This window comes from Osmerus eperlanus, chromosome 3, assembly GCF_963692335.1.
Source record: "Osmerus eperlanus chromosome 3, fOsmEpe2.1, whole genome shotgun sequence".
In the NCBI taxonomy this organism is placed as follows: domain Eukaryota; kingdom Metazoa; phylum Chordata; class Actinopteri; order Osmeriformes; family Osmeridae; genus Osmerus; species Osmerus eperlanus.
Window position 1 is genome coordinate 6306439 of NC_085020.1, and position 24878 is coordinate 6331316.

General features: G+C 45.1%; 2 protein-coding genes across 2 annotated transcripts in view; both read left to right on the forward strand.

Annotated features, from left to right (window-relative positions):
- The window catches only part of LOC134017314 (kalirin-like), a 51326-nt gene extending 30823 nt beyond the window's left edge, over positions 1-20503 (forward strand). Inside the window, 27 exon segments of the mRNA XM_062456816.1 lie at positions 5769-6043; positions 6926-7066; positions 7608-7703; positions 8469-8584; positions 8832-8898; positions 9300-9403; positions 9534-9603; positions 9712-9798; positions 9901-9993; positions 10109-10159; positions 10280-10357; positions 11220-11405; positions 11532-11703; positions 11956-12167; positions 12532-12791; positions 14490-14628; positions 15813-15875; positions 16417-16444; positions 16558-16720; positions 16953-17074; positions 17164-17295; positions 17510-17674; positions 17810-17888; positions 18026-18077; positions 18181-18329; positions 18421-18559; positions 18665-20503. Coding sequence (XP_062312800.1) covers positions 5769-6043; positions 6926-7066; positions 7608-7703; positions 8469-8584; positions 8832-8898; positions 9300-9403; positions 9534-9603; positions 9712-9798; positions 9901-9993; positions 10109-10159; positions 10280-10357; positions 11220-11405; positions 11532-11703; positions 11956-12167; positions 12532-12791; positions 14490-14628; positions 15813-15875; positions 16417-16444; positions 16558-16720; positions 16953-17074; positions 17164-17295; positions 17510-17674; positions 17810-17888; positions 18026-18077; positions 18181-18329; positions 18421-18559; positions 18665-19210 — 3785 coding nt within the window. The 3' untranslated portion in view covers positions 19211-20503.
- Positions 20504-20658: 155 nt separating this feature from the next.
- umps (uridine monophosphate synthetase) lies at positions 20659-24081 on the forward strand. Its single transcript, XM_062456820.1, has 6 exons — positions 20659-20894; positions 21021-21174; positions 21533-22231; positions 22329-22504; positions 23023-23137; positions 23276-24081. Exons 1-6 carry the CDS (start codon positions 20664-20666, stop codon positions 23452-23454), a joined length of 1554 nt encoding a protein of 517 aa, XP_062312804.1. The 5' UTR covers positions 20659-20663; the 3' UTR covers positions 23455-24081.
- The last annotated feature ends 797 nt before the right edge of the window (positions 24082-24878 follow it).

Genomic DNA, 24878 nt, shown 5'->3' on the forward strand with positions numbered 1-24878 from the left:
GTGTACTAGACTGGAGTTGATCCCTTTTCCCACAGAGGCTGAAGAAGGCCATGTGGTTGTTGTGTGGAGACAAAGTGCCCTTGGCTGCAGGGGAAACTAGGACACTGCAGGTAAGGAGCTTGGTAGGAAATGTACTCTGTTCTGGAGTTTATCTGGGCTATGTGAGGCTGACTCACCTGGTGTCTCCGCTCTCTGCTGGGGATACACACACTGATACACACACACAGATGGGTCGGTGACGGGCCAGCACCTCCGTCACAGACACTCTCACACTCACACACCTTGAAAAGAAAAGCAGTCCAAGGGTATTTCAAGATGACCAACCAGAGCTGAGATTCCTGTGCCCTACCTAGATTGTAGAAGCTTTTCGCATGGACAGAAAATGGGACTTTCAGTGGAAACATTTAAAGTATTGATTATTGAAAGTTAATTTATGACAAGAAAAGCGGGCAAGATTAGAAAATCAATGAATCAGCATCAACTTCCTCCTTGACTAAAGTGTACAGTAAACGGTGAATTGTCTAACTTTCCCACCATTCAAGTGTGACGTGTGTCTTTGGCCTTCATTATTCAAATACATCTACATGTTACAACTCGAAACATGCAGGATGGGTTTTTAAAAGTCAAAATATGAAATTGCGCTCTTATGAGTCTTCTATAGTAGCAAAGCCTATGAGAAGAATTCTCCCACATATTTTCTTATGACCATTCTTGAGCTCAAAGAGAGTCTCTCTGCGAGGACACAGCTCTAGTGGATACAAACAATCCTGCCGTTGTCTGTCTCTCGTGTTGGCCCGGGGATTCTTGGTAGTGGAGAGGAGGAGTAGTCAGGCGAGGAGTAGCAGCACTGTTGCGTGTGTAATCAACACCCCGCTCTCTCTGAATCACAGACTGAGAAAACGAGTCCCTCCCACGTCGCCTCCTCTATCCCCACCTCCTCAGTCCTCCCGCCCCTTCCCTCCCATGTAAGCTGCGAGCAGGCTGAGTACAGACCAGTGGCTGGTAGCCTAAGCCAAAGTCAGTCTGCATGTGGATCTATCTCCCCCTCTCTGTTCTCCCTCTCTCTCTCTCTCTCTCTGTTACTCCCCATCCCGCATTCATCTCTTGGAGCCATGGGCTTTGATTGGGCATAATGAAGAGAGGGAGACTGAGTCGAGCGTGTTGTGGCTGGATCCTAACTAGGTGCTGCTGCTGCTGTTATAAAGGTACAGGTGCGTACTCCCGAGCACTGCACATGCTCCTTCTATGAAAAGTGTGTTTTTTTTTTTTTTTTTTTTGGGGGGGGGGGGGGGGGGGGGAAGAAATGTAAAAAAAAAAAAAAAAATTCTCTCTCTCTTAATTGTCGCTTGCTGTAAAGGGTTTAGCTGTCTAGGTTCAGTGCCTTCGTAGTTGATTGACTCTTTGAAAGCCATGATGTAGAGTGCATACAAAGAGTACACACTTTGGGAGGAAGGGGACTGTGTGGGGCTGAGCAGCGTGTGCTTTGTGGAGCATGAAGGGGACATAGTTGAAGTGGACTGAGCCTGATGCTGCTGGATGTTTTCCAGGTGTCATGGCTCAGGAATGGGGAGAAGAGAACAGGTTCTGATTGGCGTTCATTTCTCTCACAGCAGATATAGAGCTCTCTTACTTTCGGTTCTGGATGATTGTAAACAGAGCTGTTTTTCCTCATAATCTGTTGCCAGCTGAGATGGGTTGAGATAGGTATTGTAGTTACAAATCTGATTAGGTTTCAGTTAAGGAGTTCATCTGCTTTATGTTTCTTCTTCTTCTCTCTGTGTGTGTGTGTGTGTGTGTGTGTGTGTGTGTGTGTGTGTGTGTGTGTGTGTGTGTGTGTGTGTGTGTGTGTGTGTAAGGCTTTGTGGTTAGACCCATGTATAGAAGTGGGCAAGGTTCCTCTCTGCTCCACTCTAATGCAACCTTAAGTACTCATTATCCATTAACCCAGGCTGGATCTCCCTGCCAAAGTGATAAGAGAGAGAGAGAGAAAGAGGAGAGAGTGAGAGAGATATGATGGTGAGTGGACAAACTCACTTACAGAGCAATACACACTGTTAGAATAGCTAATAAACACTAGTACGATACAATGGACTGTTCTGAGAGAGACGAGGCAGGATGAGTAGATGTGGTGAGATGGATGGAGAAGAGACTTCGTACAGACAGACGGATTTGAGTATGAAGCTGAGGGGAATGGAGGTGACTTGTTACAGCATCGTGACTGTCTGAACCACTTCCTTAACTTGAAATCAGGCTGGATGCACTGGAAGTGAGGACATGCTATGTGTAAGCATATCTAACATCATCTAACAGTGTTGACAGGATGCGGTAAATCTAATTTTCTTCAGCGTGTTAATTATTCATGTTCTCGTTCCACCCCCAAAAAAAGAAGTTCCATCCTAAAGTATCGTAGCAGCATTAGAGAGTTTCTGTTCCACTCCCTCCAACCTAGTTTGGTGAGGAGGGAAGCATGGTACTCCGCAACAGCCTTTGAAGACCAAATTAGCCACAAATCCTCTTTCATCTAAAGCATTATAACAACTTTCTTTGAAGATGACTCTTGAGGGGGGGGGGGGGGGGAGACTTCAGGGAGTGCTGTGTGATTGTGGCTATGGGAAACCTCTCTGTCTCTGATATAGCTGCCCTGCAAGCTAATTAATGATGATCTTCCCCTTGCTGTGGTGGGTTCCACATCCAGGGGACCATATTTAGTCAGTTCAGCAAATGTTACACTGCAAACAGGGCTGATCTCAGGGAGGTGGAGTTCATTGAAACATCTTGAAGAATGTGTGGAATGTCATCTTTCCAGATTACATTTGTATCATTGACCCATCAGAAAGGGGGTGATGAGGACTGGAATGACAGCTTGTTACATACATACCAAAATGTTACTGCAATTAGTTCTCCATTCAGGACGTTTCAGCTGCATTGAAGTGCAAAATTCATGCCTCCCACTGGATGTTTATCTTGGTGGCAGTATCTAGACTAAATGGGAGATGCTGTTAAAACGACTGATGATGATGTTTGCAAGGATGTCGAAAAATCTGCCTGGTCATGTGCTTTCAGGAAGTTTGAAAGAAGTTTGGCCAGTGTACCATCTAAGTATGCAAATGTAGTGGATTCTCTCTGGGCGCAGCATAGGAAACTGTGAGGGGCTTTTTTTAGACACCTTTGAGGCCTCAGATCGTATCAATGTTATTACTTTCCATGAATTGGCACCATTACCTGTTCTCAATGAGAGTACAATAAAAGAACCGTTGTCACTGAAATTGTAATTATCTTTGATTAAAGTATTAGTATTTAATATTAGTAAAGTAAATTATTTAATATTTCATGATATAGGCATTGTTTTCTGACAAGCTTTTTTGAACACCGCTGGTATGAAGAATGTTTGTTGCATGGTGGATTTTGTGTGTGGTACTTGAGTAGCTGAGAGACCATAGCTGTGTGGGCTTGTGGGCCAACCCTGAACGACGCAGTGTTGAGAGACTTGGTGGTGGACCCTGACTGCACAGACTGAGTGATTGTTGTCATGTGTATTGAGAATGGAGAATCAGGTGCATGGACAGGAGCCTGAGGGCAGCCGCTCTGCCCGAAGACTGCTGACAGAAGGTCAGGGGTCAACAGGGAACAGTGACAACCCCTCTTGCCCCTCCCCTCCTCTTCACCCTCTTTAGTCAATCTTTGTGGAGTGAAACTTCTTCACTTTAATTTGTTATATTTAGCGACAAATATATTAATATTCTGCTCAAATGAAAACTGGTAAATAGATGTGTGAACTATGTGAATAGTGTGTAAATGATTGCTGTTCTACTTGCTAAGTGGCAGTGGGTGGTAATGATGTTGCTATGGTCTTTTGTTGTCATCAACCAAGCATTTGGGAAACCATCCAAAGCATTTTTACTACCCTGCACATTCTCGTCTTTCTCCTCCTCTTAATCTACCTGCATATCTAGTTGGTCTAGCGACGAGTATGATTGGAACAAGTTTTCAGTTTTTGTTGTCCTCATTTGCTGGTGTAGTGTAGCTGATAGTGTTGAACTTGGTCAAGGTCGCTGCATAGGTTGTCATTGTGTGGGCCTGGCTGTTCTCCATAACAGCAGACATAATCACAGCTGCCTGGTCAAATACACCGAAATCTGACACTGTGTTGACACCCAGCTCACACAAACACACACACACACACACACACACAGAGTGCTTTAATTCCTCAAGACAGCATGTGGTTTAGTTAACTTGGGCATAGTACTGACATAGTAGTGGCTGACAGTAGGCAACATAGCAAGCTACATATTCACAGTAGCCAAAAACAATGTATTTCTCTCACAGCTTTATGACATGTTGAGTATGTCACATAGAGTGGTACAGTATGTTGGTCTGGGCAGACTGGGTTTTCCTGGTTCACGTGTTGTTGTTGTTAGTGGAAACAGACGTGTGATTGAACATGCTGATTCAGGGAAAGTGTCTGGAAGCAGAGATTTCAGGGTGAAGAAGGAGAACATTAATAGCCAGTCAGTGGGAACCATTTATGCATGTGGGCGGTATGTACACACACACACCACACACCCAGACCTGATGGTTAACCAGGAGAGCCACTTGTTTTTCCACCACACACTCATAAGATGGTCCGCTGTGGTCAGTCAGTCTTAAGTGTTCTTCAGGCCATGACAAGTACCCATTAGCCAAACAGACCAGAGACTCTGCTCCTCTCTTAACCAGGGCTGAGTGATGCGAAATACGTCACGTTGTACTCTTTCTCTCTCTTACACACACACACACACACACACACACACACACACACACACACACACACACACACACACACACACACACACACACACACACACACACACGTGTCCCCTGGGACCATGTGCTAAAGCACTTTTAAACAAAGGCCTATGGAAAAGCTGTGTGAGGAGCTGTATTCATTTTATCAAAGAGATAATTCATCAGTTGATTCCACATCTCAAGAAAAAACTTTTAATATCTCTCTCTCCCTCTCACTCTTTCTCTCGCTCTTTCGCTTTGTATATATCTCATCGTCTCTCTCCCCCGCCTAGAGGTTTGAGGTATTGGTTGTTGTGAAGGATTGTTGAGCTACTTTCGTTGACAATCTCCAACCAGGAACATCACAAGGTTACGTCCTAGTAATCATTCATCCAGCACAGAGCCAGCCAGACAGTCAGAAGTCAGCTAGCCAGACCTATAGTCTGTTACTTTAGTCTGTAAAACATGGGCTTTGATTTTCCCTCTCCTTGTCACACCCTGCCAAGAGCAGAAGCAAATGGTTCCAACTCATCACAATGTGTTGGCCACACATTTCGATTTGTATGAGTTGTTCTGATCTCAACGGATGTTCCCTGTGCTTATATACTGTAGAGTATGACACTGAGTTACTGTAACCATCTTACAGAGAAGGTAGTTGTCAGGGTGTGATGGGCAGATGTTTAGCCAGATGACAATACATCCAGAAAAACAACATCCAGCCCTAAATTATTGGTACCTGAATCACAATGCATGTCTACATATGATCTAGTGATAATGTAGTTTGTGGTATGTGGATGTCTGGTAAGAATGGGTGTGCCATTTAGGCTTTGAGTAGGAAACATTCCTGAGTGATTTGACAGAGTGTGTGTTTGTGTTCATTGTCATTTCATTTAGCAGACAGGTTTAACCAAAGTGAACTGCGGACACGTGCACACACTCATACTAACACACCCAGCTGTTGATCCATACTGACCCGCCGTTTGTGTTCTCCTGTCTTCCTCCAGAGAATTACTCCGTGAGTGGTTCCGAGCCCAAGACAGAGTCTGTAGCCAACCTGCAGCCCCAGGCCTCTCTCACCTCCATCCAGTCCAGCTCCCCAGGGCCCAAGCGCTCAGGGAACACCCTGAAGAAGTGGCTGACCAGCCCTGTGAGGCGCCTCAGTCAGGGCAGCGGTGTCAAGAAGTTCCCAAACAAGCCAAAAACAAAGAGGGAGGACAGACGGAAGAGCATGGACCTGGGCCCGCCTGAGCTCACCCTGCAGGACGAGAGTGCAGAGGAGGTAACTACGTCTGAAGTGTCACTGCAGGAGGAGATGCTCCCAGATCTCATGCAGACAGTGTCTCTCCACGTTGCTGGTGTGAATGATGCTTTTCTTTATAGGGACATATGGAAATTGGAAGAAAAAAAAGTCCAATCTTTCTTCGTATCTTTTCTTGTTGAGAAGTGTAGCTTTGCTGCTTCAGGGCAGGCCATGCTAGGCTGTGGAATTGAGTGTGTTCATTATCAGTGAATCCCTCCAGTTGCACTGGTTCATGAAACAGGTTTCTTTTGTACTCTCATATGCCCAGTAGAACCCTCAGAGACGAGAGGATCTGTGAAAGAAGCTCCTTGATTCAGCACATTTGATTATTCAGATTTGATTTTCAAATGGAGAACAGAATTGGTTGTTCTGAGTCGCTGGTGTCGAGAGACCTGGGTTCAAAACAAGCCGGGCAATCTGGGTGTGATCGGGGAACACGCATTTGTTGTGCTGTGATTTCCTGTTCCTGCGCACATGCATATACACACACTCGCTTGTGCGGAATCCCCCCCTCTCCACACACAGACACACTCACAATCATGGTGAAAGTGCGACAAAGAGGCTTTGTGAAGCAGGGCACCCTCTGTGAACCCAGAGACAATGGGCCCCATATCGAATAAGCCTCAGTATGGGGTTTCAATCTCTCTGTAGACCCACTCACACTCCAAAGAGCTACATCTGCACAGATATGTAACCCCCCCGTGATACACCCTCATCTGATTCCCAGGCTGTGCTGCAGACAGAATCACCTAATGACTCATTAAGAAAACGATAAGTCCATCTCAGTGACCAATGTGAAGACCTCCGCCAATTAGTCTCCCACGGACGTCTTCATCTCCTGCTGTGCTGTCTCTCCTCCAGAGAGGCAGGAAGGAGGGCACGCTCTCCAAGTCCTCGTCCGGGGTGCCGAGCGGAGGGGAGGAGGAGCCGGAGGACGACGCCCACACACCCCTGCCGCCTCCGATGGAGATCATCAAGGACCCCTCTGCCCAGGACGAGAAGGTAGGAGTGGGAGACTGACTGCCATGCCTGCTCTCTCCAGGCCCCTTGTTCCCTTTGACAAACCTCTGTCATTCAGCACAGGCTTTGTAGCAGTGCCACCAACATACCACCTAACACATAATCTACATAATGGTCCTCAAAAGGTCATGCTAGCTTGGGCTTGGTTTCTAGCAGAGAGATAGAGACTCTTAAAAGCTTCTAAATGACTAATTCTATCTCACACATGGGGCATAAGTGCATACCTGGTAATTGTCAAAAAGAAAAAAACGCAATTTGCTACGCCATAGCTGCTTCAAATGCTTTGTTCCAAAGGGCTTATCTTACCTAACAAGTGCTTTTGTCTCTCCACCTTGCCTCTTTCCTGTTCGCCTCCTCTCTCTTTTCACCCTCTCCATACATCTGTCTCTTTCCCATTCTCTTTTCCCTCCTACCCTTCTTCTCATTCCACCTTGCCTCCTTGATCTTCTCCGTCCTCTCCTCTGTCTTCTCCTCCCTGGTCCCATCCACTAACCCATTCTTCCTCCTAACCCGTGCCTTGCAGTCCTCGGCGTTGCTAAGCGCACGCCAGGCGTCCGCTGAGGTGCCTAGTGCTGCAGAGCTTGTCAGTGCTATTGAGAAACTGGTCAAAACCAAAATGGTGAGTCTGGAACCTGCAGCCTCCCATTACGGCATGAAGCAATGTGGCCGCGATGCTATGCAATGTTTCACTGCTGATAACGGTGCCATGAAAATCTAACCACTAACCACCTCTTCCTCTTTTTTTTTTTTTTTTTTTTTTTTCTTGATCTAAATATCTGTGTGTCGAAACTGCTGTTTCCATCAAGATGATAAACAGTTTTGTCATAAGGGAGCTTTTTGTTGAGATTGTCATCACCTAGAACCTTAGAACAGTTAGTTCTTTGACACTGCACGATATCCAGTAGCGTAGAGGATCATCCCGTTCCTTCAACACCCCCAGCTGTTGTGTACAGTATGAGCCTGCAGGACCAGCAGACCTGGCCAGAGGAGAGGGAACAGAGATGCTGTTGTAGTGCAGCTCATATGACAGACCCATCATGTGTATACTATCGAGATGCTTTTGGGGTCGTTCACAGAAAAAAAGTGGGCTCGCGTTAATGATTTACAACTCTGTTTATGATTTACGATTCACGTCGGACGATTTCCTACTCTGTTCATGATTTACAGCTACGCTCTTTCGCTTTCAGCATTGTTGACGTGGATCCATGAAAATGTAGTCATTATGCCGCTTTGAGGATCGTTTCACTATGCAACTTTAGGTGGTAGAATGTATGCGTGTGTCATTGGGATTCTGTTCAAATGGGTGACCCTTTGTGAACGAGTGTGTTTGTGTGTGTTGCCAGCTGTACAGTTCTGACATCCTGTTTTCTGTGCCCCTAATCAGACCCTGGAGCCAGGGAACTACCCCAGCTTCGCCTCCCTGACCCCCCCAGAGCAGACCCCCACCCAGCCCAGGAACCCCGAGCTGGAACAGAGGGCCAAGGCCATGAGAGGACGCATGTAAGGACACACATGCGCACACACACACTCACACACACGACAGTAGAAATATCTGAAGGTTAATTAACTGTAGGCTTGCTGTCAGTGGGTGCAACAGTATTTAAACGGAGACATAATGAGCTACGTTGAGTTTAACTACATCAAACGGCAGCCACAGGCTGGTCCCTTTGTCACCGGCAGCTCCACCTTCACTCACAGGCTTCTGAGGCTGTGTGTGAGAGTTTAGTAAACAGGCTGTTCTCCTCAGGTTTGTGCTCAATGAGCTGATACAGACAGAGAAGGACTACGTGAAGGACCTGGGCATCGTAGTAGAGGTGAGATACTATCAGTGTTCATAACAATCTTCTTTTTTTTTATATACGTATAGTTTCAGACTAGTTCCATCCTTAGTCAATAAACTCATCTCCATGGCTTCATCTAAATGAGAGATTCAAGATTGCTGACTGTGATCTATTTCTGAGTGTTGTGTAATGTTGTCCCCTGGTAGCTGGGTGAAATGTGACCCTGTGTTTCCCAGTGTTTGGAATATATAAATCACCTAGTGTTTGGTTTTGGAAGAGCCGCCTGTGTCCTTGAGTCATGCCTATTTGCATAGTGTCCTGTGACATTAATGCTGTCATAGCCAGTCACGAAGAAGCCTCTTACTATTATTAACTAGCTACTATAGTAAACCACCACATAATTATCATTAATTACTGGTCCCATGCTCTTCCAGGGGTTCATGAAGAAAATAGAGGAGAAGGGAGTTCCAGAGGACATGAAAGGAAAGGACAAGATTGTGTTTGGGAATATTCACCAGATCTACGACTGGCACAGAGAGTAGGTTGCTTCACCGAGCATCCTGTTTGATTAATGGATTGAGTGGTTAATTAATTGTCCCACGGGGAGAGTCTTAGCCCATGGATCAAAAGTATTGTAAGTACTGATGCTGGATCATGTCTGTCTGCAGTTTCTTTGTTGGGGAGTTGGAAAAATGTCTTGAAGACAATGAGCACCTGCCGGAGCTCTTCATTAAACACGTATGTGACTGAAAGTAATCAAAGCATGATGCAAATTGTAAATGATTATTAGGATGAAAGATCAACATACTGTGCCATTAATTGGTTGAATGATGTACCTGTTTCCAGGAGAGGCGCCTCTACATGTATGTTGTCTACTGTCAGAACAAGCCCAAGTCGGAGTTCATTGTAGCAGAGTACGACACATTCTTTGTGGTGAGTCACAGTGTGCAGTGTTGGGTCATGTGGCTCCACTAGCAACTCTGTGGCATTCGGGTGCTGAGTCCATGGTGTTCTGTGTTTCCATGTGGTCTACAGGGCATACAACAGGAAATTGCATCACGCCTAGGCATCAGTGACTTCCTGATCAAACCCATTCAGAGAATTACAAAGTACCAGCTTCTTCTAAAGGTGGGATCAACAAGGGGCATGTCCTCTCAAACACAGTCTTGTGTACACCACATACAGTATATGGTATGATAGAATGGCCCTTTTGAACCCAGAACTCTTGATTTTTTCTCTTCAGGACTTTCTAAAGTACAGTTCCAAGGCTGGAATAGACTGCCAAGAAATTGAGGTAGTAGAACGTTAATAATGACCTTTCCATCCTGTCGGTTAATTTATGCACTATTCAATCAATGTTTTCCACATTGACAGTATGCTGACAGTTCTCAAGCAGCGCTGTTTTGTTTTACAGAAAGCGGTGAATCTGATGTCCCAGGTCCCAAAACTTTGCAACGACATGATGAACTTGGGCCGATTACAAGGCTACGAGGTACAGGCACATTACTTTCTCCTTTTTTAGTGAGTAGGACATGAACTGTTGAAGTAGGTTTTTAGCTTTGATTCCTAGATCTGCATCCGTTGTTATTGTGGCCAGTTGATTCTCCCTACTAAAGAATATTCAGGCTACAGAATCTTTACCATACCACGTTTTTTACCATTGCTGATTTTCCATTGTTTGTTTTCCCTCCTGCATAGTATAGCCACTCAAGCTACAGTATATGAAATCAACAGTATGTGGCCTACAACATAAGGTTCTCCTTGTAGTTGCTGAGAAAATTAAAGACCTATATTTGCCGAGAGCCTGGTCAGAGATACAGTGCTCTGCTGTTAGGTTAACAAACTGGTGCTGAGAGAAGGAGCCGACACAGTGTAATGTCTGGGTGTTGACAGACAAAGATGACTGTGATAAAAACTGACATATGCTCTAGTGTTGAAAGACAAACCAGTAATGCCATGTTTGGGGACAATGTATGCCTTATCCAAAATGAAGGTTTCAACCTTGGGCAGAACCTTAGTGTAGAATCACAGTATCATCTGTGACAGACACAGGTTCCCAGTTATGCTATTTCCAACTAGTGAACTGTAGAATTGTTTCTTTCCTCTTGCATGTGATAGTTCAAATGCTAACAACCCTGAATCATGTACTTTGCCCTGTGTCTTACTGATACTGCTGTAATCTCAATGGGGCAGAGTTTACCTCAAGGTCTCCAGTACTGTAATCGTTGTGATAGTGTATTGTTAATGTAGGACTGTTTTTTTGGTATTAGTAAGCCTTAAGGAATGTCATATGATACCTGCTTATCTCTCTCTCTCTCTGTGTCTGCCACTCTCTCCTTCTGTCTCTCTACCAGGGGAAGCTGACGAGCCAGGGCAAGCTGCTGCAGCAGGAGACCTTCTATGTGACGGAGCAGGATACGGGCGTCCTGTCCCGCAGTAAAGAGCGACGCGTCTTCCTCTTTGAGCAGATCGTCATCTTCAGTGAGCTCCTGAGGAAAGGCTCGTCCACCCCGGGCTACCAGTTCAAAAAGAGCATCAAGGTTGGTCCCCCTCCAGAGCCACCTGATGGAGCTGTCAGCACAGTCCTGTTGGTGCTGTCATAAAATACCCAAATAACTGTGTGTGTGTGTGTGTGTGTGTGTGTGTGTGTGTGTGTGTGTGAGCAGGTGAGCTTCCTAAGCCTGGAGGAAAATGTAGATAACGACCCATGTAAGTTCATCATGTCCTGCCGTGGGTCATCCGAGCGTTTCACGCTGCAGGCAGCCAACCTGGAGATCAAGCAAGTGTGGGTGCAGCACATCAACACAGTGCTGGATGCCCAGAGTAACTTCCTTTCCGGTGAGACAACGGCAGGATATGACACAAGAGTTTGATCAAACTGACTAAGAACCTCTTTCAACAGTGTAGTTACTCATCAATGTTTGTATGTTTTTGGAATTGATTGTTTTGGAAAGACGGATCCGTGTTTTAGACTGAGACACACCGCATGTACTTCCTGCTGCCATGTGATTGCCATTCCCAATGCTATAGGAACACGTACGCCTTCGAGGAGACTTCCGATCGCTCACGTGCGTGTGCCTCTCTCCACAGCCCTGCAGTCTCCTATAGAGTATCAGAAGGAGAAGGGGGGGTCCCACTCCCTGACCAGGAACGCGTCAGGCAGCAGCCGTCCCTCCCAGGACAAAAGTCGACCCCACTCCTCCTCCTCAGTAGGGGCAGAGAAGCCGCCCCTCACCGGGCGCACCTCCACCCCTCTGAAGATATCTACCTCCAATGGAAGCTCTTGCTTTGATTCCACTAGGGTGAGTCCACTTGTCTGTCCATCGGACCACTAGTGAAACCCTGCCCAGCCTAGTCCAGCGTAGTCCTGCCTAGTGTAGTCCCACACTAATGAGGGAGCCTCTACTCTCTAACAGAGACTGTAGCAGTGCAGATTTGGGAGGTTGGGGCTGCAGGTGAGAACCAGGCTATTCTTAGCTCTTTCGATGCCCTACTTTCTCTGCATATATACGGGGAGGCTTAGTTTTTGACTGAAAACTCAAAAGCAAAAGTTAGGCCTTGATTGCTGACGCGTTGCCAAATTTACAAAATGTGTTCTCCCCTGTGTTTTGAAACCTGCATCTACATCTCCTCCTCCCCTCCCGTCCTTCTCCTGTTCCCCCTCAGCAGCATACAGACGGCGTGGGTTGTAACGGCATGTCCTCCACCATGATGGTCACGCAGGACTACAGTGCACTGAAGGAGAACGAGATCTGCGTCATCCAGGGAGAGACCGTTCAGATCCTAGCAACCAATCAGCAGAACATGTACCTGGTCTACCGCCCTGCAAACATCCAATCACCGGCCGCCGAGGGATGGGTCCCTGGTCACATCTTGGGCCCGGCCACTAAAACTCTGAAAGATAGTGCTGCAGACGCAAGCATCAAGTAAGTGCCCCTCTGCCCGGCCCTCACTGCAGAGCTCTGATTGGATGATAAAGATGTCAGTCTCTGCTTTTTGAGTTCGCTAATCCCAATCCCCCAAAACCTCCACCCCCCACCCCCCCGCCCCCACCCTATCTGGGAACTAACTGGGAAATGTCGGACAACCAGGGCAAGTCTTGTACTGTTCCCCTTTTTTGTTGATGTATGTTTAAAAGCTTGCTGATTAATTCTCTAAAAAAAGAGTTCAAGGACTTAATAGAATGTGCTTCATGTAGAGAAAATGCAGCGAGAAACTTACATCCATGTGGAACTGACTGGTCTGGACTATTATTTCTGTTCCTAACACTCGTTATTTTCTTTTTCTTTTACACATTTTGAAAAGAAAATGGCCTTTTGATGGACTTAGGCCTGTTTCTCCAAATGGAGAAAGTTTATGTTATTGTCTATGGCAATTTGTACAGATTGTGTTATTCTTGTTTTCTTTTGATTTTCTTTTTGAAAGTTTAATTTGATCTTTCATTTGATTTGGCGATATCAGACATGTTGGCAGTTTACTGTAAAAAGTTAATTTGGTTTGTTTACTGATACTCGTTCCAGTACATTCCTGTATAAAGTCTTTTGCACTATTTAAGAGAATCCATATTAAATGAAGTCAGGTTGTGCAATATAATTGATTAGTCACAATGTTCAGCATTTTACTGGTAGTGTAACTAATCATTTAAAATGTATTTTAAATATGTAAAATAAACTTTTGACATGAGCATGTCTTAGCAAGGCAACTTAAGTTGAACTTGTTTTTTTGCATTAGGAAGAACATCCGTGATATTATTAATACTAGTAAATATTACAGCTGCAGTCCAACTGCACCTCCTATATGATCTTTATTGAGCAGCCTTAGACCTAGACTCCATTCTTATCTCACATTGAGCATAAAATTATAGAGAATTCAATCCAACCAATACTTTTTTATTGTTGATTTCTACTTGTAAATCTCTCTATGAAGTTTCATTGTGGCTTGCTCATTCATTCCCTCCAGTGATGGACCATTTCTAGATTGTGAGCTTGATTAAAGGTGATCATTCTTCTTATGCAGATCTCATGGTGGTTTATCAGCTCCAGTAGTTGCAGTGGGGTTGGGTATGCCCGCGCCAAAAACAAACACCACTTGGGCTTCATCCCGGCACACACGACTGACCCGACATACAAACACCAGTTTGTGCACTTTATCTATGATTTAGTTTGGTTTCTTATTTTTGTTGTAGGCTGATGAAATAGAATTTTGTTTTATTTCTCTACTAACCATACTGGTCCTTGATAAAGCCTATTTGTGTACAAAGCAGTTTGGTTGAATATGCATTAAACTGAAGTGATGTAGGGTCAGTACAAAAACGATGCTGCTTTGACACAAATGGTCTGTCCACCATGGTGTAAGAAGAAAAAAAGTGTATTGTAGCATATGAAACAGTTGAGCATTTATTTCCCTCGTGTTTGTGAATTGGTAATACAAAGCTATACAGAATCTGACTAAATGTGTCTAAAATGTTTGTTACAGTGGAGGTTTACCACAGGGTTTATTTGAGCTTTTTCCCACGTTAGTTAGTTCCTTCTTCTTTCTTCTAATAAAGTTGAGCTGCCCCTTCTTTTTCTCCACTGTCCTCGCAAAAAGCTTGGATTTGATTGGTCAATGTTTTGGCACAACAGGAAATCTCTTTCGTGGAACACCCTGCGCTCCAGAAAGCGGGCAGAGAAGGATAGCTCTGGGGTCAAAGGTGACGCCAAGCTAGAGAACGGACTCCGTAAGCCCAAGGAGATCCTCAGCACCACCAAGGTGACGGTCAAAGTGAGTAACAGGTGGCGCAGAGTGACAATGTCACACGCGCCCCTGCCACTCCCTCACCTGTGTGTCAACCTGCGATGCTGAAGCACAAAGATAATCCACCTCTAACTGCAACTGCACTAGCCACTGTTTGGTTTACCCTTCCTTTATGCATCCGAAAATGAACATATTATTTTGGTGAATTTATTCATCTTCCCTAAAGCATGCCACTAATTAGTAGCAAGAAATGACTGTGGAGTTTTGTTTCAGTTTTAAGTCCGTCCGTCCCCCGTCCGTCCCCCGTCCGTCCCCCGTCCGTCCCCCCATTCTCCCCTACTTTACTTATTTACTAGAACTACTAAGTTGCTTTGGTTAAACTAACAATATCTTTGTGTAAATGTCTATTGACTTTGCTTAAGGACAACTCATGCTGCAACTTACTATAATAAACCACAAATAAAGATATCATAAAAGTAAGATAAATAATACAATAAAAACAGACAAATTCATAATCAAGTATAATTTCAATAATATATTATTTGTAAAGTATTTGAATTTAAGCTTTAATTGAAGGTTAAGTCAAGATAATATTGGTGTTTATTATTTTGAACGTGTTGGTGCACCATAACAAACACAGTAAACTAGGCCTATTGGTGAAGTGATATTAGGAAAACGGTCCAACCTGCAAGATCTACTCAGAGAAATCACTCCATACTTACGGGATCTCACTGCACATGCCAATACTTTCAAGAACCATTTGCAGTATGCTTTGTACTGTGCGTTTCTCAGTTGTTGTTGTGTGAATCTAAACCACTTATCATTTCAAGCATGTCAATCATCTGTTTATTTGGCTCGATGTGTTCCCCATGTTGTGCTCTACCTCTTTTAGACCAGGTCATTACATTACATATTACGTAACTTTACATTAGGCAAGAAAATTGGTTTGTAGCCTATATATCGATATATTTAACTGTGTTGAGCTAATTGTATGTACAGTAATGTTACTTTCTGGTCTTGCGCATACAGAATTGTGTATTACCAAATATTCCATGCTTATCACTGTCTATTGATGTCTTTCATAATGATTGGTTGGTGACTCGTCCTACCCACAACCCTCTCCACACACCGCTAAACTTGGCTTGGCAGCCATGTTGGGGCTGGGCTGTGCTGTCCTCTCTAACTCTGCCTTCTCTCATCCCCCATCACAGGAGTCTCACACCTCAGAGGAGTCTGATTGTGATGATGATCTAGAGCCCAAACCTAGCATGGAGGTAGTACTGCTCAGCTCTGCTCTGTCCTGCTGCATGTTGCCCTGTCGGGACTTTTTAATCTGTGCGATTCGGAGAGAATTGTAGATCCTTGACTCTGGTCTAGGGGAGCTGGATTAAATCAGAGTTTAGCCATTATAAATAGAGCAGAGGTTTCAGCCTATTCCTCCCAATATTACTTGTCTGCTATACACATTCTCACAGGCAACTTGTGAGCACACTAATTCATGTCATTTTGTAAGGCTAAAGTCTTCATCAGCTCATTCTGCAATAAGGAAGTGCATGTATGTCAAATGAGGATTCAAATACACTATGGTTGAAACACACGCTTCCCCATGTTGCTTATTATGTGGTTTGCTGCTCTTACCTGATCCGCTTTCAATCAAAGCAACACTGCCACCTAGTGGCTTTCCCTCGCTAAATGGGAATGAATATGTTGCTAAAAGGGAAGGTTTGGACTATTTCACTCTAACATTATTAAAACTGAGACATTCAAATTAATTATGACTTACTGATGTCCATACGTTTAAATTTCCATTTGCAGTTACTGAATCCAAATTTCATACAAGAAGGTAAGATAAAAACATATTACAGAAAAATAAATGAAGCTTTTCAACATTTTGTTCTCCAACCTAAAAAATAAGGGTCTGTGTAGCTGAACTATATGTGTAACTTTGGTTCCAAGTGGCTCCTGAGTTCCTGATCTCTCTAGCTGATGTAACATGTGCCTTTGGAGAGACTGTGGTGTTGTGCTGTAAGGTCTGTGGGCGTCCCAAACCCAACATCACTCTGAAAGGACCCGATCAGAACCCTGTGGTCAACAGTAGCCGCTTCACCATAAACATCCGGTAAACTGGAAGTGTGTGTGTGCGTGCTTGTATGTGTGTGCAGGGATAGAGTAGATGTTGTCTGAGACCTCGGTAGCGCAGGAAGTAAGATCAAAGCAGTATGAGCAAGACAATTAGTCGGTCCCAGAGAGACTTATTAGCTTCCTGTCTGCTTGACAGATCCATTACTGTAGAACAGAACGGTGTGTGCACACACCACCCAATTATTACTCTTCCTCCGTCTGGTCTCCAGGGATACAGGTGACATCCTGTTAAAGATCTGTAACCTGATGCCTCAGGACACGGGCATCTATACCTGCGTTGCCGTTAACGACCACGGCTCGGCCTCCTCTTCGGCCTCCATTAAAGTGCAAGGTGAGGGGGAGGGATGCGAGGGCCCCCAAGGCTACACAAGCCCTAGCAGCACGTCTGAGTGGGACTGATGTGTTCCTCTCGCACGGCAGGCATCCCAGCAGCCCCTGCGCGGCCAGTGGCACAGCAGGCCAGCAGCACAGCGGTGATCGTCCACTGGCTCCCCCCAGCCAGCTCAGCCAACTGTGCCGTTTCCAGTTACACTGTGGAGTACCGACAGGAAGGTAGGCTCGTCTCACGGACTCTCATCCGCTGGAGCTGTCGCATCAACTCTACACCAGACATCGTATTTTCAGCTATACATTAAAACCGTGAATCACTTGCAGTGGATTCAAACTCGGTCACCAGCGGTGTTTCCAGGTCGAAAAGTCTGACACAGGCACAGTATATGTTAATGTTCTGATGACACCCCCCCCCCCCCCCCCCGCGTCTCTGCAGACTCGCTGATGTGGCAGCAGTCAGTGGTGTCCACAGCAGATGTGTGTGTGAAGATTGAGGAACTTATCCCTGGGGGGCACTACCAGTTCAGGGTCAGCGCCAGTAATCCCTGGGGGGTCAGTCCACCCAGCGAGCCGTCCAACATGGTGACCCTGCCCAGCGGGAGTGAGTGACACACACACCAACACGTTCATTGCAGGCTCCAGTCTTTGTCATTAATACACAAGTACATTAAACATTTTGGTAACATTTTATTGATGTACCAATAACAGAAGAATATTTCACTGTCTCTGGATTAAGATTCTACTTACGACGGCACAAGTATCCAGTGGAAAGACAACTTCGAATCAACGTTCTCTGAAATTTGTGAGATTGGACGGTAATGTTCTCTTGATCTCATGTCTATCGTTTCTCTTCCCTCTCTAAACAGCTGTATGTCTCTCTTTTTCTCTCTTACTTACACACACACACCCACTGAGCTCACTAATTCTCCATTCTTATCTTCCCATCATGCAGAGGCAGGTTCTCAGTGGTGAGGAAGTGTCTCAACAAGACCACAAAGAGGGAGGTAAGTGGTTTATTCATGAGCGTGTTGATTGATCTCTTATGTTTGACAAAACGGAAAAAGCTAAATGAACACACTTCACGTCAACTGTTGTGTGTTCCTGCAGGTTGCCGTGAAGTTTGTCAGTAAGAAGATGCAGAAGAAGGAACAGGTGGCCCACGAGGCAGACATCCTCCGTCACGTTCAACACCATCAGCTAGTGGCTCTGCTTGACACTTACGAGACACCATCCTCCCTCATGCTAGTGCTAGAGCTGTAAGGAACTCTGATGGAATGAATATGCCATACGTACACAGTGGCACACTATTCTTTAGTGATGTTGGTATGTGTGTGTGTGTTTCTCAAGGCTTGAGGATGGGAGGTTGCTGGACTACCTGGTGGCCCATGATGAGCTGATGGAGGAGAAAGTGGCGTTTTTCGTCAAGGAGACGCTCGAGGCTCTCCAGCACCTCCACACCTGCAAAGTGGCACACCTGGATCTGAAGGTGAACAATACTTTTGCACTCTACAATCCTTCCTTCCTCGCTTTATCTTACCTGAATAAGACCCATTCACTAAGACTTTGCACTCGTGTGTTCCACCCTGAACAGCCGGAGAACCTCCTTGTGGACCTTCATGTTCCTGTTCCCTGCGTCAAGCTGGTGGATTTTGGGGACGCCGTCCAGGTCTCTGCTCATCGCTACGTCCACCTGCTCCTGGGGAACCCTGAGTTTGCTGCCCCCGAGCTGATCCAGGGCACGCCCGTCTCCCTGACGACAGACGTGTGGAGTGCAGGGGTGCTGGCCTACGTCATGCTGAGCGGTGTTTCACCCTTCTTGGACGAGAGCTTGGAGGAGACCTGTGTCAACATCTGCCGGCTGGACTTCTGCTTCCCTGAGGAATATTTCAAGGGTGTGAGCCAGGCAGCCAGAGACTTCATCAGCTCCACGTTGCAGCAAGACCCGAGGAAACGCCCCAGTGCCACTTCCTGCCTGCAGCATCCCTGGGTGGGGGCGCACAGCGGCGACTACTCCAAGACCCCTCTGGACACGGGCCGCCTGGCCTCGTTTATAGACAGACGCAGACAGTTGCATGACGTCCGGCCTGTCACCAACATTAAAGGCCTGGTAACCAGCAGTATGGGACACACGCTTTAAGAGGATCTCAATGCCTAGCCTAATACAGGTGTGGTCTTGAGGCACACAAATCCAGATCAGGGATGCTAGCTAGTTAGCATCTCAGTAGCCTTCTCACTCATTCACTTTGCCTGCAATACGACATAAAGCCACAGTCTGGAGTCTAGTTTTTCCACACATCTGAAGTGTCTAACAACACAGCACTGACCTACCTTGACAAAGGCTCGAGAGAGACTTTCTGAAGTCTGTCTCTCATTGTGTCCGACTATTATGAATGCCAACGTTTAAAAATAATTGTTAGGTAACGTTCAAAGAAAGTTCCATGAAGAACTTAGCGTAACTGTTGAATGTAATTTATTGTTGAATGTGGTCAACTCTTGAAGTTCTATAGTTTGTGACATTATCAGCAATTGATCACTTAAAATATGCATCGATTGTGCATCATCTGTAGATAAGCTGTGACTGCTATTTTTCAAAGGTTTCAGAGTGTAAATTGAAGATAAATTGATAACCTTTTCACCCTAAGATTTAGTAGTGTGCACTCAGGACATAATGTCATGATTGAATCCCTCATCCATAAATGTATATCCTCTCTTTTCCATTAATTTAATAATTGGAATCTGTTGCACCTCAGACTAGTACAGTTCAGTAGCCATCACACAGTAGTCTAGAAACGGAAAACCCCAGGCCTTAAACAAACAGTCATTGTTTGATGTCAACTATAATTTATTAATTTATTCATATTATGTAATGAGTATGAGTGTCTTTTCCACATAGTTGTTTTTAACGTGTAAACCAAACACTAGTTGTCCATCTGCCAGTGGACTAATATGTTTGGCCATCATTTATTGGGTGCAGAAGACATTCTGTGTATTACATTTGGATCACAGACCGACAACCAATGAAATGTCACCACCACTTTGAAGTGTGTTAGTCAAATTTATTTAGCTTATTCAGCCTTAATTGTATTTACCCGTAGGCCAAGATGCAGGAAGTGGATGGTGTACATGGTGTATACCGTATCACCAAACCTAAGTATGCTAGCTAGCTATGTGGTGTAATCCAACTTCAAACCCAGTTCAGTTGAACATATCGCTGGTCTTTCATTAGTTTCGCTCAACGTCGTTGTGACTAGATGCCACCTACCTGACATGTAAATGCTTGTAATTATATTAACTACCGCAGCAGCATTGTTCATTACATTAGCAGACATTGTATCACACGTATCACAAAATTGTATAAAATGCCTAGCATCTTTTCTTACTCCATGTGGGCTGTTTGTTACTGAATGTTTACGAATAAAAAGTGCTTGTTTCTAGAAAACCGTGGTCTGTAGTTGTCTCTTTAAAAGTGTAAGGGATTTTTGCCTTCATTGCTTCAAACGCACGATACTTCTTTCAACAGTAAACTTTCAAATAGCTAGCAGCCTGGCACATCTGTCACACGTGTAGGCACGTAAACTACTAATCCCACTATGCACTGCGCTACATCGGCGCACATAGTATACGGAAGAAGGGAGTTTTGGGAGAAACGTGATTTCAATCGGCTTGCAATAATGGATAGCATTTGCCTCGAAAGTTTAATTTTGAAGCTGCATGATGTTCAAGCAGTAAAATTTGGCGAATACAAACTGAAGAGTGGAATGATGACTCCGATCTATATTGATCTTCGAGTAATAGTCTCACACCCATCTCTCATGAATCAGGTACATCTAAATCTTGTACAGCTAAACACGTGTTCCCTGTACGAGGTATGCGACGATGTTTGGTTTTTCACCAACAACAGATTAACGCAGTGACGCAGCTAACAAGTTATTGTGTTTGACTTGTAGGTGTCAACAGTTATTTATCAACGTGCAAAGGCTGAAGAGCTGGAATATAACTCCGTTTGTGGTGTACCTTACACGGCTCTACCCCTAGCAACAATCATTTGTTCCCGACATGAACTCCCCATGCTCATTCGGCGTAAAGAAGCAAAGGACTATGGTGGGATTTCATGACTTTTCGAATGTATTGTTTCTTTTTGGCTATGCTGTTCTGATGCAGAGCAGCACTAATGCCCAGCCCACCGTCCGTTTCATATTATAGTATAATTTAGTTTGGGGGCATATATAAGGCATCAAAGATTGTGAACTGTGTTTCCTTACCATTCATGCCTAACTTTCTGTTATCTTTCTGGCTGTGATGCTGTAGAGCAGCATTAATGCATAGCCCACCGTTTCATAGTGTAGTATAATTTAGTTTTGGGGCATATATAAGGCATCAAAGACTGAACTGTGTTTCCTTTCATGCCTAACTTTGTTATGTTCCATGCCACCCGTGTTCTGTCATGTTCTGTTGTCAGGAACCAAGCGGATGGTTGAAGGAACCATCCATCCTGGGGACACCTGCCTGATCATTGAGGATGTGGTAACTACTGGCAGCAGTATCCTGGAGACGGCTGTGGTGCTTCAGAAGGAGGGCTTAAAAGTCACAGACGCCATCGTCCTGATGGACCGGGATCAGGGGGGTATTGACATGCTAGGGTCAGAGGGCATCACACTCCACCCCGTCATCTCCATGGCCAAACTCGTCAACGTCCTGCTTAAGGCGGAACGCATCGACACCGACACCGCCCAGAGGGTCCGCAAATTCATCCAGGAGAACAACGTCTTTACGTCTGCCCGAGGGAAGAACGGATCCAGTGGGAATGGCTCGCCTGCCACTAAAAAGCCCTGTATGAAGGAGGCGGAGATGAGTTACGGGACACGGGCCCAGCTCCCACACACGCACCCCGTGGCCGCTCGGCTCCTGAAGGTGATGGAGGAGAAGAAGAGCAACCTGTGTGTGTCTGCGGACGTGATGAAATGTGAGGAGCTGCTGCTGCTGGCTGACTCCCTGGGCCCATTCATCTGCCTCCTGAAGACCCATGTAGACATCCTGCAGGACTTTACCCCTGCCTTCTGCCAGTCACTGACGGAACTGGCCACCAAACACAACTTCCTCATCTTCGAGGACCGCAAGTTTGCCGACATTGGCAACACTGTCAAACATCAATACGAAGGTGCGTAGGCTGAAAGTGGAGGAATTGAGATTTCTGTTCAATAAAGGCACGTTGAAAGCTATGAAATGTAACGAAAGGATGTGAATGCGTGTCACAGGTGGGCTGTATCAGATCTCCTCGTGGTCGAACATGGTGAACGCCCATGCTGTGCCGGGACCTGGCGTGGTGAGGGGACTGAGCGAGGTGGGCCGGCCTCTAGAGCGTGGCTGCCTCCTCATAGCTGAGATGAGCTCTCAGGGTTCCCTAGCAACGGGAGACTACACCCAGGCAGTGGTAAGATGGCTGCTTGTCACATGGCTCTGAATGTAGCAGAGGTGTTTTGATGACCTTCCCATCAGTGTGGGTGATTTACCTGACCTTCAGGTCTGCATTCATGCAGAGGGTTTACATGAGTGCAGGATGGTTTTTCTTTGTATACTTCAATCCTTCTCAATGTGACATTGGAACACTAATTTTACTTTAGCGAGATTACTTGTACTTCAGGGAGACCTGTTTTATTTAATTTCAAGGGGGAATTAGGTTTACTAAAATGTCATGTGGAGGTCTGATGGCTGAGCGGTTAGGGAATCGGGTAGTAATCAGAAGGTTCCCGGCCGTGCAAATGACATTGTGTCCTTGGGCAAAGCACTTCACCCTACTTGCCTCGGGGGAATGTCCCTGTACTTACTGTAAGTCTCTCTGGATAAGAGCGTCTGCTAAATGTAAAATGTAAATGTCAATCTACTGGGTTAGTACACTGATTAGTAAACTCAAATACATTTCTCATAAGGGTTTTTGTTCTATGCCTGCAGGTGAAGATGGCAGAGGACCACTCTGAGTTTGTGTTTGGTTTCATCTGTGGGTCCAAGATCAGCCAGAAGCCAGAGTTCCTCCACTTGACCCCTGGAGTCCAGATGCAGTCAGGAGGTAGGTGTCCTTTAGCTAAAGTAGGTCATAGGTCCTGTGTGCCACAAGGTGGTGCTATTCTCAAAGACATGAACACCAGACACCTTATCAGTTTTAGGTTCCTCCATTAGTAATGTCTTTGTTTGTGCTGCTTTTCAGGTGACAGTCTGGGCCAGCAGTACACCAGTCCTGAGGATGTGATTCTGAAAAAGGGCTCTGATGTCATCATCGTGGGACGGGGTGTACTGGGTTCCCCTGACAGGAGGAAGGCTGCTGAGGAGTACAGAAAATCAGGATGGGATGCCTATACCAAGAGGCTGACTTCTGTTACCCATTAAAAAACAGGAAGCACATTATTTAGGGGTGTGTTCAGAAGGGTGACATTTTACAGAAATAAAAAATTGAATTTGTGAAAGATTATATACATTAAAAATACAGAATTAAGTGGCATAGGGTGATGTGAGCATTTCACCTTCATGAAGGCACTCTTGCTGAATGTCCAATCTGCTATCCAGACACACCTGTAGACTTTATTTAGACTTTTTTTTCAGTATTAAAAACCTTACTCTGTAGCTGTTTTGTCTCAAAAAGCAGTTGTTGGTGATTTGTTTTGGGGTAGATGTGCTAATGTGAATCCATGTGACAATTACCATTCCATCCAAATCAGCTGGAACACCTGTTGGGGTCTTTTGCTGCTAGCTTTCCAACTCTACTGAGAATCCTGCCACTAAAGGCCTAAAGAGCAGAATGGTGATTACATTATTTATTTTTTTACTTTTTACATCCTTTTTTGTCTACACAAGACTTGCGTGTATAAGATGGCCAAAGCTGGAATATTAGGATGGAGTTTTAATGTCGACAAATTGATATTTTCCGTCCATATTTTCTTTCTGGTGGCAATAAGATTAAGGGTATTTCACCATGATCTTTGTGTTAGATTGACTTGTGTTCCTTTAATGATTTGTGTACAATGGTTGTACAGTGAATTCTATAAATAAAGTCTCTGGTTTTTTATGTACTAACCTACTTATTTCAAGTTCAGTAATCAGCGAGTTGTTCAGGCTCAAAATGAACATGCAAGTTATGTTGAAAATGATTTCCCTGTGCCATTAACAGTTAAGGTTGTGACCTATTTGCAAGACATGATATATAACACGCATAATATAACATATACACGCATAAAAGTGTAAGGAGATTGACTTCCTCTATACCTACCTACAAAAATAAATGTCACCTACAAAGACCACTTCTGGTTCCTGAGCACTAAGGCTTGGAGCTTTTGCCATCTCGTCGATTCAAGGTAGGACGAGGCATAGTTGGTTTGCATAGAGTGTGTCAGAGAAAGAGAAACGTTGTGATAATGGAGAGGCGCGAGCTAATCTACTTTTGCACCTCCCACCTCTGACCCTTGAGTCAATATTGGATCAGAGCAACTCACCGTGCGACAGGTGTCCACAGACAGAGGGGGAGGATGGTCTCTTTTGGAACCAATAAAAAAAAAGAGAGAGAGTAAAGATAGAGAGAGATCGGAGATAAATGGAAGGATGGCTTTCCGCGGCACAGGTATATAAAGACCTACCTGTCACTGGCCACGCACATTCTGTCTCACTTCAAGGTGGGCCCCATCGTGCAGTGCCCAGGTGTGACCATAGGCTAACTTTTAGCGCGATAAACACCTGGTCCTGGCCTGACTGGATAGCTATTGTGGTAAGTTTATTTTGGAAAGACTGAACGAAGTTGTGGATTGACTTATTATTGATTC